Source organism: Oncorhynchus keta, chromosome 13 (genome assembly GCF_023373465.1).
Source record: "Oncorhynchus keta strain PuntledgeMale-10-30-2019 chromosome 13, Oket_V2, whole genome shotgun sequence".
NCBI lineage: Eukaryota > Metazoa > Chordata > Actinopteri > Salmoniformes > Salmonidae > Oncorhynchus > Oncorhynchus keta.
Window position 1 is genome coordinate 24,861,928 of NC_068433.1, and position 12,875 is coordinate 24,874,802.

The following is a 12,875-nucleotide window of genomic DNA, read 5'->3' on the forward strand; positions in this document are numbered from 1 at the left end:
GCAAAGGCTCGCCCAGACTACACTAGGTTTTTAAAAGAAGAGGGCTGGATTGGATGGAGATCTTTGTACCTTTGTGTGGACGAAGAGAAACCGCGCATCTGCTGAATCCAAGAAGGGATGATGTGAGTCGCATGACTACAGAGAAGAAACAAATGGTCACGCGAAACAAACAGAAAAGGCAAAAAAAGTTTGCTGACAACCAAGGAAGAATCTACACAGGAGAAGGCTCGATCTCCTACTCTTTCTTTTGCACCTTCAGGCCATTTTGGTTTGCGCCACCAACGGAAGCCTTTACATCCGTGGGTGTTTATCGTCCAAAAACTGCAGTGAAAGGCACAATGAAGATGCATCAAGTGATAAGTGTGTTGCCAGGTCACATCAAGTACAGAGACATAACCTGTCTCTGCCAAAGAGATGAGGGGTCATGGCCTGTCCCTGCTTTGAGTTAAAATAAACAACTCTAGAAGCTGCAGAGGCCCCAATATTCACTCTAGAAGCTGCCGAGGCTCCAATATTAACTCTAGAAGCTGCTGAGGCTCCAATATCAATGCTTGAAGCTGCCGAGGCTCCAATATCCACTCTAAAAGCTGCCGAGGCTCCAATATCAATGCTTGAAACTGCCAACGCCCCAATATCCACTCTTGAAGCTGGAGATCTCCAATATCAACTCTAGAAGCTGCCGAGGATCCAATATCCACTCTAGAAGCTGTCGAGGCTCCAATATCCACTCTAGAAGCTGGAGATCTCCAATATCAACTCTAGAAGCTGCCGAGGCTCCAATATCCACTCTAGAAGCTGCCGAAGGCTCCAATATCCACTCTAGAAGGTGCCGATCTCCAATATCAACTCTAGAAGCTGCCGAGGCTCAAATATCCACTCTAGAAGCTGCCGATCTCCAATATCAATTCTAGAAGCTGCCGAAGCTCCAATATCAACTCTAGAAGCTGCCGAGGCTCCAATATCAACTTTAGAAGCAGCCAAAGGCTCCAATATCAATTCTAGAAGCTGCCGAAGCTCCAATATCAGCTCTAGAAGCTGCCGAGGCTCCAATATCAATTCTAGAAGCTGCCGAAGCTCCAATATCAACTCTAGAAGCTGCCAAGGCTCCAATATCAACTTTAGAAGCTGCCAAAGGCTCCAATATCAATTCTAGAAGCTGCCGAAGCTCCAATATCAACTCTAGAAGCTGGCGAGGCTCCAATATCAACTCTAGAAGCTGCCGAGGCTCCAATATCAACTTTAGAAGCTGCCAAAGGCTCCAATATCAATTCTAGAAGCTACCGAAGCTCCAATATCAACTCTAGAAGCTGCCGAGGCTCCAATATCAACTCTAGAAGCTGCCGAAGGCTCCAATATCAACTCTAGAAGCTGCCGAGGCTCCAATATCAACTTTAGAAGCTGCCAAAGGCTCCAATATCAATTCTAGAAGCTACCGAAGCTCCAATATCAACTCTAGAAGCTGCCGAGGCTCCAATATCAACTCTAGAAGTTGCCGAAGGCTCCAATATCAACTCTAGAAGCTGCCGAGGCTCCAATATCCACTCTAGAAGCTGCTGAGACTCCAATATCAACTCTAGAAGCTGCGGAGGCTCCAATAAAAACTCTAGAAGCTTCCGAGGCGACCAGAGGCCATTCACTCTCAGCATTTCTGTCAGTGGTGTGCTACGACAATGAGCCATACCCAGGAATCATAACAGATGTGGAGGAGGATAACATCCAGGTGCATGCACCATAATGGAATAAAAAATGTATTCTGGCCAAGCCCACGCGACGACATCAGCTGGTTCTCTGACCACCAGGTAGTATGCCTGATCCCAGCGCCACAGGCACTTAATAAAAGGTCTGTACAAATGGAAAAGTGTACTTGGAGGACTACTTTAGAAACAATTGAGCTACAACTGGAGCAAAGGGACTTGCAGTATGTGGAGGGGGTATGGAGTGGAGTGGTGAAAAGGCGAGAGGGGTGATGTGGAAAGGGTTTCAGAAGGGAGTGAAGTGGCAAGGAGGTGAGAGGGAAGAAGTGGGAAACTTTTTAAAGGTTAATGTATCTTTTTATGTATGACATATTTTATAAATGCTGTTGAAAACTTTTTGAATGACCATTTTATTAAGCTTGAACTGTGGAATTTGATTTTTTTTAGCAAAATGAGTAGTGTCATTCAACTTTAACTAACAGTGATTTTCAAAAAGATTCCAATTGTTTTACATCTAGCTATGCTGTTCTAATACACGTGTTTTAATCATCTGTTTTTGTTGTTTCACAAACTTATGTTGACAATGTTTTTAAAAAGACAAAATATTTACTGAAATTAAATAAATAGAAAGTTGTTCTAATTATAAATGTAATGATTGTTTTTTTTAACCATTTCACATATTTCAAAGTTCATAAAATGGCTGGGTGGCTGTCCACCCTGTTATGCTTTATTCCACCCTGTTAGGTCAGTAATTTAAAATCATAATTGAACAATAACATCAAATGTTATGCATATCTTTGTGGTAATTTGTAGAGATAGAAGGTGTCAACTACATATTCAAAAATATTGACCAAATTCTGTTACAAAAAAATGTGATGCACATGAAGCAAGCCCAGGTTCTGAAAATAACATGTTTCGCTCAATAATCATTGATTTATAATTATTTGAAGAAAATAAATTAACGGAATAAAGTAAGGGACATTTGATGTCTTAGAAAATCCAACTCTAGATATATACATGCATTGTTAACACACTTTCAGATAGTTATGTGTATGTCCCTAACAGGTGTGAAATAGCCCATGGTCCATGTGTGAACAACCTGCCTATATTTATTAGGATTTAAGTGCCTGAGCTTGACCAATATGTTTTTCTGAAAGTCAAGTATGTATTTCTTCTGATAGAATACAAAACATTTTTTTTCTTTTTTCACATTATAGAATATTATGCTGTTGGACATTTGAGCTGATTGAAGACCACGGGCATTCAACACTCAGTAGTTTGTATCATTTCCACGGTAATATGTATTTACATGGCGTGATGAAACCAGAGTTCCTTAACCTCATACTTCCAGGAAGGCTTGCGAAACACCCCAGGCCGGGGTTTGAGGAAAAAAAGTATTCTTTAGTTGTTCATTTTCTTGAAATCTAAAGGCAAGTATAAATTTGAGACAATGTCTTAAGTAGTTGAACATGTTATTACTCCAACCTTGTGAAAGCGACAAACTGACACGTTTTCATTTTTGTCAAAAACAACTTTTATCGAATTAGTGGCTTTGATTTGACCGCCTGCACACGCGCAGTTCGGCGCTAGACGACCGTTAGACCGTGTTCTATGCATGAGTTTAGCGAGCCACGTCGGTATGACCTCGCCCTACAAGTGTGACCGGAGATTTCTATTGGAGAAGCACTTTTAGCTTCATACTGTACCGTCTTTGATGAAACGTTTAAACTAATTTGCAAGATACTTTCGTAGCAAGGCGTTGTAAAACGAGTGTTTTATGAAACACATTCCAGATACTGGCTCTTGCAAATAACGGATGACAGAAAAAATAACAACCAGATAACATTGCCCGCTGCAGCTATCACCTGGCTAAAAAACAACAATGACACAAAACAGCTATCACCAAGCTGTGCTAGCAAGATGCTGTCATCTTGGTTAAACACATGGTCAACGCACGCTTTAGCCTACACATAGAACTGAATTAGCTGACCATGTTGAGATTGGGTGAGTCAGTCAGGAGGGGAGAAGTCCTCAACTTCAAAACGTTGTTCTCTCCCAAAGCAAACGCTAGTTTATTTTACCTCGCTGTACTCACTACTGCACTTGTTTGTTGTGATTGAATGACACATCAACATAAAACCACACCCCTATGACTCTTGTTTGCCTGGCTTCAGTCATGGCCGCTAGCATTTTATAATGAAAACGAAGGCATGCGGTCTAAGGCACTGCATATCAGTGCTAGAGGCGTCACTACAGGCCCCTGTTCGATTCCAGACTGTATTACAACACCGGCAGGGATTGGGAGTCCCATAGGGCAGTGCACAATTGGCCCAGCGTCGTCTGGGTTAGGGTTTGGCCGGGGCAGGCCGTAAAGTGTAAATCAGAATTTGTTCTTTAACTGACTTGCTTAGTTAAATAAAAAATAACATTTAAAGAACGAGTCCAGGCTGGAAGGGAAATAATAATGACAGTGCAAAAACTGTGGTTTCATTCACAAACTAATGGTTGTGATGGTAGCAGTGGTTAGGATAAATAATAATTTAGGCGGAAAAGGCCAAATAAACAGGAGTGGATAGGCTACAATTAAAGCAAAATGCTCTTCCGAGATTACAGAACAGCGGCAAAACCAGGTAGAAACACCTTGAGATTCTGTGGGCAAAACCATTGCCTCAACAAACAGGGGTGCACATAACCAAAATGATAAAACCAGCGGGAAAAAAGGGTAGCAACGCGGATATAAACGCACATGTTTGCGGACGCTCCTCATAGTAGAACGAGGACGTGCAAGAGTGGAGCATCAGTCACATGACAAACACAAAGTAGGCAGTCGAAAATAAATGCACAAACTGAAGAAAAAGTATTTCCCTCTAATTACACAGCTAATTGGGCACTTGTTCAGCCTGGGTGCCAGTCTATTTCTGCTTTCAACTCCTAATGGAATGTTAATGCAAAAACAATGACAATGGAGTAGGCAAAAGCACAAACAGTTCTGGGAACATGTTGCACTTTTAGGCATATTTAAAACCAGACTAGGAAGGTTTAATAACAGTTTTAAAAAGTTGGTATGACACAATTTACTCAAAAGCGCACAAGAACGCCTCACCGTCACAAGACTATGCTATTAAATCCAGTTTTTACATGATACACCCCCCTCTCCAAATCAAAACCGAACATGGATTGCATGTCGTGTTCTCACTCTCGCGCACACCAGTCTGTGTTTCACACCTGTTTGTGTATCTAATCAGCCTTGCAATATGGGCACCATGCTGCCCCAGACGGGAAGTAGAGCAAATGTGTGTGCACAAAGCCAGAACAAAACATTGGCATCCATATTACATTTTTGATTTTCGGAGGGGGTAGCCAACTGGTCTATATGAAAAGTTGATTGACAGAGAACAATGACAAGCATATAATCTACTTAAAGTGGTTTCCACTCTTCAACAGAGGTCGACAGGATGATGTTGTAGAGCAGTTTGGTACCGTATGCAGAGATCTAGCTTGCTAATGAGGGAGAAGAGGCGAGGGGTACAGAGCATGAAGAGGGAGGAGGAAAAGAGAGCGCCTGGATGAAAGTGCGGCATGCCTGGTAGGGGAGACCCCCAGGGAAGCAAGGGAATGTAAGAAGTGGAGCGATAGAGTGAAAAAGACGCATGTCTGTCTACGGCACCACAGTGAGAAAGTGAGCAGCAGGCAGCAGTGACAGCGAAGGAGGAGAGAGAGAGAGGAAAGGAAATGAGGGGGCTGAGAAGAGGAAGGGAAGAAAGAGAGAGAGAGAATAAGAAAACCTGGCAGTGAATGTCAGGCATGGAGAATACGGTTGGCAGTTAGGGAGAAGATGAGGGAGACACTTGAGTATTATTTACAGTGTATTGGAATAGAGTGGAAAGCACCTGGTAGAAGTACCTTGTTTTATTATTCTGGAACTCTGACATTTGGAGTGTAAACAGTAGATTCTGGAATACTGTTAATTTATGATGACTGAGAATACGTTCTGAATAACAATGCAGGCTTTCTAATGTCTGGGGATGATAATGGCGAAGTCGTCCGTTGACTACGGAGAGGGCAAAGTGAAACTGCTCGTCAGAATAGGGACATACTACATGATATCTGGTCATTTTCATGTAAATGGTCCCGTGAGCACCAATGTGGTTTATAAGAGCATATCAAATTGGGACTCAAATGAAAGCAAGAGTCTATATTTGAGAAATGAAGGCATATACATTTTTCAACCACTTTCCAAAAAAATAAAAATAAAATAAAGCAAATGCTTTGATTTCTGGTCAAACGGATGGAAAAGGCATCTTACAAAAAAAGTCTTAAAACGTATTAGAAATACATCAAAACCAGATAATGTTGAAGATCCCTGCCAACTAATATCAACACTTATGATTTCGTTTTGGAGAAATGCTCTGCCTTCTGTAAGTTTAAGATACATTGTGTGGTACCTTGAAATTCCATTGCCAAAATCCCACATAACTTTAAGATCTTTTCTAATTTCTCTCCCTCATGAGAGACGATAATGAAAGTAAAGGTAGACCTATCAATTAGTTCGTGTTTTTACTGATATCAATTTTGTTTATGAATTATTAAGTGATTAAAATTTTAAAAATCAAACACATTTTTGCAATCGAATGGGCTACAATGGAAAATCATTGTAGTCACAAACTACAGATGGCTTTACACATTTGAACAGCACAGTACAGTACAGCACTGTTAAGAAAAGCAGAGTATAGTTCAGTACAGCACAGTTCAGTACAGGAAAGAAAAGTAGAGTATAGTTCTGTACAGTAGAGTTCAGTACACAGTTGAGCACACCAGAGTTGAGGACACTAATGTACTGTACTCTGCTGTACTATGCTCTACTGTACTTTACTGAACTCTACTGTTCTGTGCTGTACTCTACTGAGCTGTACTTTGTCCAAACTTGTGAAACATAGACATCTATGATTGGTTCAGTTTTGGACCAACCAAATTTGGTCTTGTTTGGGGGCAAAGCTAATTAAAATAATAGCCCGTGTGTAGAATAATACTCAAATATGCAAAGGAGGATATTGCATATTTATACTTTTGTGTACATATTTAGGATACAGAAGAGAATAACATTCATATCCATAAATATGTGTTTCTGTGTAGTACAGATCAGTGAGCCATGATGAAATTCTGTTACCGCAATTCCATGAATGGATGTAAATCCCCTTCACTTAGTGTCGTTAAATAACAAAAGGCTCAATGCTCAAGTCAAGGTGTCACGTCAGATCATTCTATCTGCAGAAATTGTTGAATCTTCATTCGGAGCAGATAGTTTTTGGAAAAGGTGGACTCAAAAAGCAGAGGGAAATTTTACAAACATTCTTCCAGTAAATGTGTTTTTGTCAAATGTTCTTTGTTTGACATATATTTAAAGTGACAAATCTGAGTCTCAGCGCAATTCCGTTACCGTGGAATTGCCCATCTTTAGATCGGGTGTCATTGGATGTCATCACTTTCTAGCCAATTAAGTCAAAGCCATATGCTTGACTCCGCTGTGTGTGTATGTGAGGAGAGTAGGGGGGAAAAGGGGTCCGTCAGACAGGTGTCTGTTTTGAGTGCCTGAAATATAGAGCTGTTGTTGGGGAGTTTAAGGGAAGAGTGACAGGTGAGAAAGAAAGAGAGAGCGAGAGGGGGGAGAGGTGGGGGGGCGCTCATGTGCAATACCTCTACGAAGATCAGTTAATTTATTTGTCTTGTTTGCCATTTCTTCTAACATGGACTTTTCTGTAATTTAGAGAGAGAGAGAGAGCGATAGGGAGGCAGGCAGCAGTAGCAGAGTGAGTCAGACCATCCCTTAGGCTGTGGGAGAAGTAGCAAGGAGAGAAGACCTGCTAGCATAACTGTGAATATTCATAATTTTAGACCTGAAATGGCCAACGGCTAGGACAGTGATTCAGACCAACCAGGCATTGTGATGATAAGTACCCAACTCCATCTCAGCTTATCTCATCAGATCAACAGTTTTAAATCTTCATTGATAGCTGGCTAACATCTATTATCTTTATCTGTGTTTAAGTGAACGAGTGAGCGAGCGAGTGAGAGTAATTGAGTGAGTAGGTGTGTCAATGTTTTTGATCAAGAGAAGCTCATAACAGATTATGGCGTGTAGACGATACATTTTCCCTGTGCACTGATCTATGATCAGGTTAGCTTTTTCTCCATCCAAGGGCTAAGGACAGGGCTGAGGCACTTGTAGTTATAAACAGGTCCTGGATCAGTGACGACAGCCCCATATGCAGTCATTACAAACCCCCCTCACCCTCTTACTTAGCGCTCAGAACGGACCAGGCTGCCTGGCTGACGCTTGTGTTAAGAGAGGGAGAAAATAGCCAACAGACCTCTTGAGATAAAGTGATGCGTCACTAAGTGATGGGTGGAAATATCTCCAAACTCACAGTTAATGGATGTTCAGACCTCTATCTTATGACTTAGTCAATTAATAATACTGGATGGACAGGGATGGGCTTTAAAGCACTTGGAACAACAACAATAAATACAAAATGATGGACTGTAGGATAATGTCACATGATTTTGACTTGATGTGGAGTGAGAGTGAATATTATATTTATCTGAAACAAATAATTTTTCAAAATTGCTTTTCAGGACATATTAGGAAAGTTTCAGTCCTCGCAGAAATAGTAATGATTTAAAAAAAAATAAATGTACAGAGGAATAGAGATAGGAAAAGCACTAGAAAGTGAGAATGTATGAACATTTTGTAACCTCCTTCATTCACCCTGTTGAATGATCTTGTGTTTTTTATTGAGCTGCACTTCTTGGCCTGGTCTCCCTCGATAATGGGACTTCTTGGTTAAAGAAAGGTTAAAAAAAGTCCAATGTAGCCGTTTTTAGCTCAAGATCAAATCATTTCTGGGACACAATTAAGGACCTTACTGTGATTGTTTCCAATTAAAATGGTAAAAAAATAAACAAAAATAGCTTCTCAGCAGAGACATTTCTCACGCAAGAATTTTGCTATGACTGTCTGGGAGTGGTCTGAGTGGTGAGGGGAAAACTGAAAACTAGCTGTTATTAGCAGAGTGTTTTAGAACTCCCTTCCTTATTGGTCTACTAACTACTTTACTGACTGGTGATGTCACAAGGCAGGCCAAAACTCCACACCACCAAAACAGGCAGACATTTCAGGTGATCTTTTCAAACAGCTCTTACACTAAAAGGGAATTATCATAATTTTTATATATATATAATATTTTAACCTCAATGTGGAAAATCTGCACTGGGACTTTTTTTTAAAAGTCAGTCATTGGCTCTCCAACTACAGTGGTAGGTGTGACATCAGCCATGGCTATGATGATGTCAGCAGTAGGTGACTGTGGGGTTGCCATACTGTGTGTTAGTCAGAGTACAGCAGAGTACAGTACACTAGAGTGTTCATTGAGGCACCACTTGTAGAACAGCAGACTGCACATTAGTGTGTGTGTGTGTGTGTGTGTGTGTGTGTGTGTGTGTGTGTGTGTGTGTGTGTGTGTGTGTGTGTGTGTGTGTGTGTGTGTGTGTGTGCGTGCGTGCGTGCGTGCGTGCGTGCGTGCGTGCGTGCGTGCGTGCGTGCGTGTGTAGCGAGCGAGCGAGCGAGCGAGCGAGCAGCGAGAGAGAGAGAGAGAGAGAGAGAGAGAGAGAGAGAGAGAGAGAGAGAGAGAGAGAGAGAGAGAGAGAGAGAGAGAGAGATCCGCATTATGCCTTTTCACACTGCTATCACACTCACACTCCACCCCCTCAAAACAGGCTGGGATGAAGCCCCATCCTCCCCCAGTACACACACACACACACACAAACACACACACACACTGGGACTCTAGGGGTTGACAAGCCTCTCCATATATTAACATAACATCAACCAGCACATTCATTCTCCATATGACAAAAATATGTTGTGACAGATGCTCAATATCGATCAATTATAGTGTATTAACTTGATTTCAAAATGACTTTTTTTTTGGTCAGTGTGATGTTTCACACCATGATGCAGAGCAGAGTAAAAGCTTTTCAAGCACATCAAATGTACATGGATTTTTACAGCAACGATAGAAAGGAGAGGTGGAACAGTAGAGGCCCTCCTACGCAGACAGGCAGGATGGATGAGAGGAGGATGGCACTCTGCTAAACTTATATAACAATCCAATCGTGTGAAATCACAATCTGAGGTACCCGGTGAACAGAGACAATAGCCAGTCTGAATGGAATGGCTCCTATATAGCGCCAGCCCTATAGAATCTGGTCAAAAGTAAAGGCATTTGGGATGGGCACGCTATTCCCTAGCTATTTCTTAGCAACGCGGGTGTATTTACATATACTAATGTTGCTTTCAATTGTACTGGGTTGCACAAAATCAGTCCACAGGAAGCCAGAGGTTAAATACAATTCCATTTCAACTTACTGTTTCAACTTCCTCTAGGTTTAACTCGTGTCACAAAATCAGTCCTGCACGTGCACCATATGTAGACAAAGAAAAAGAAGGAATAACTCGTGGGGGACTTATTTTGACATGAGGTAAGCAGAGGACCCACGTTTGGAAAGTCTGTTCAATAATACGATCCTTTTTATGTTTTGTCTCAAATTCCAAACCAAATACAATTGAAAGCAACATAAGTGTATGCAAATACTACTATTAAGAAGCTAGTTATTCCCTAGACAATGTTGTGCACTTTAATGTGTCAATAAGGACACAGACAATAGCCAGACCTGCTGACTGTCCCTGAACAGCGGACGTCCAAAATATCACTGTTGGTTGTTTGTTTTCAATGTAACACACACTATTTTGATGAGTGATACCACAGGAAAACAGTCCTGTTTAATTTGGTTACCAATCCAGAACAGATTGCTTAAATTTGGCCATTTCCTTATACTTCTACATGTACACTACATTACCAAAAGTATGTGGACACCTGCTTGTCAAACATCTCATTCCAAACACATGGTCATTAATATGGAGTTGGTTCCCCCTTTGCTGCTACAACAGCCTCCACTCTTCTGGGAGGCTTTCCACTAGATGTTGGAACATTGCTGCGGGGACTTGCTTCCATCAAGCCACGACCATTAGTGAGTTTGGACATGGATGTTGGGGCAGTTAGGCCTGGCTCGCAGTCGGCGTTCCAATTCCTCCCAAAGGTGTTCGAATGGGTTGAGGTCAGGGCTCTGTGCAGACCTGTCAAGTTCTTCCACATCGATCCCGACAAACCATTTCTGTATGGACCTTGCTTTGTGCACGGGGGTGTTGTCATGCTGAAACAGGAAAGGGCCTTCCCCAAACTGTTGCCACAAAGTTGGGAGAACAGAATCATCTAGAATGTCATTGTAAGCTGTAGCGTTAAGATTTCCCTTCACTGGAACTAAGGAGCCTAAACCATGAAAAACAACCCCAGACCATTATTCCTCCACCACCAAAACTTTACAGTTGGCGCTATGCATTCGGGCAGGTAGCGTTTTCCTGGCATCAGATTTGTCCGTCAGACTGCCAGATGGTGAAGCATGATTCATCACTCCAGATAACGAGTTTCCACTGCTCCAGAGTCCAATGGTGGTGAGCTTTACACCACTCCGCATGGTGATCCTAGGCTTGTGAGCAGCTGCTCAACCATGGAAACCCGTTTCATGAAGCTCCCAACCAACAGTTATTGTGCTGACGTTGCTTTCAGAGGCAGTTTGGAACTCAGTAGTGAGTGTTGCAACTGAGGACAGACAATTTTTACACGCTACGCACTTCAGCACTTGGCGGTCCCGTTCTGTGAGCTGGTGTGGACGACCACTTTGCGGCTGAGCCATTGTTGTTCCTAGACGTTTCCATTTCACAATAACAGCACTTACAGTTGACCGGGGCAGCTCTAGCAGGGCAGAAATTTGATGAACTGACTTGTTGGAAAAGTGGCATCCTTTGACGGTGACATGTTGAAAGTCACTGAGCTCTTCAGTAAGGCCATTCTACTGACAATGTTTGTCTATGGAGATTGCATGGCTATGTGCTCGATTTTATACACCTGTCAGCAACGGTGTGGCTGAAATAGCCAAATCCCCTCATTTGAAGGGGTGTACACATACTTTTGTATATATAGTTTATTATCAAATAGACAAGGATACAGGTTTGAAGCTCCATACCTGTGTGTGCCATCAGACAGCTATTTTCGTAATGTGAGAACAATAATAGCAAAAAACAACCAACACTTATTGTACATGACTCATAGATGATTATAGTGGCCTGGAATAGATAGAAGTTAGACACAAAGTGTGCATAAATTACTGAAAATAGCCAAGAGGTAGCCTAGTGTCCGGAAACGCTGTCGCCAACGCGACTTTAAGTTTCCGGGCATGAAGATTGGGGAAGGAACAGTTCTTGAGAGCGAGGAAGAAAAATAATGAACAATATAATTACACCCCCATGATGATGCGCGTGGCAGTTCCGACTGAGTAAGTTCGAGTAATTACCAATTCCCCGTAACTTCTCTTTCGTAACGATAGGTCTGACAATAAACAGGCATAAATGGCACTCCGCTCGCTCTTCAGGTGATTTCGAAAGAGCAGTTCAAAGGTGCCCCCACATACTTACATTTAACTACTTACCTCTGCTATCCTATTTTTTATATTCTTCTTAAGATGCTTAACTTGATGTTCGTTGGATGTTTTTTCTTGTTCAGTTAAAAATCCATGGGATTTGGGGATACAGGTAACAGCAACATTTGCCCTTTGGCGAAAGTCTCTCTTTCAGTGAGTGCCATGCTGTGAATGGTCTTTTCGGGAATGCGCCGTTGTATCATAGCGTGATGAGTTCTGTAGTGATTGTGTTCCAATCCCCCCACGGACGGAATGTTTCCCCAAAGGTCCGCTCAAACCACTCGCTCTCTCTCTCCCCCCTCCTCGTTCACATTCTATTGAACTCTAGTAAAATATCAGCCAAGTCTTTTGTGTCCTATACCTAAGAATGTACCTGTACTCATTTTAAATGTAGGTGGTCGGCTTTTGCATCCAATTTGTATAATGATGACTTCAACAAAGATAAAGACGATTAGTATCTTCCTCTACTAATGTTAAATATATGTAGTTGTTGTCTAGTTGTTAATTCGGAGAGGTGAGGTAATTTAAGGATGGGTGGATATCCAAATTGGAATAATGCATGCGTTAGTTTTCATTTCTGGACACATA

At 41.9% G+C, this 12,875-nt stretch overlaps 1 protein-coding gene across 3 annotated transcripts in view; it reads right to left on the bottom strand.

The window, feature by feature from the left end:
- LOC118392126 (ras and Rab interactor 2-like) overlaps nucleotides 1-12,621 on the bottom strand; it is a 33,835-nt gene extending 21,214 nt beyond the window's left edge. For 2 of the 3 annotated variants that reach the window (XM_035783779.2, XM_035783777.2), the window contains exon 1: nucleotides 3,685-3,789. In XM_035783779.2, the coding sequence (XP_035639672.2) occupies nucleotides 3,685-3,687 (3 nt within the window). In that variant the 5' untranslated portion in view covers nucleotides 3,688-3,789. Of the gene's footprint in view, nucleotides 1-3,684; nucleotides 3,790-12,296 lie in introns of those variants that run through there. The other variant, XM_035783778.2, reaches the window with a different exon arrangement.
- Between the last annotated feature and the right edge of the window lie 254 nt (nucleotides 12,622-12,875).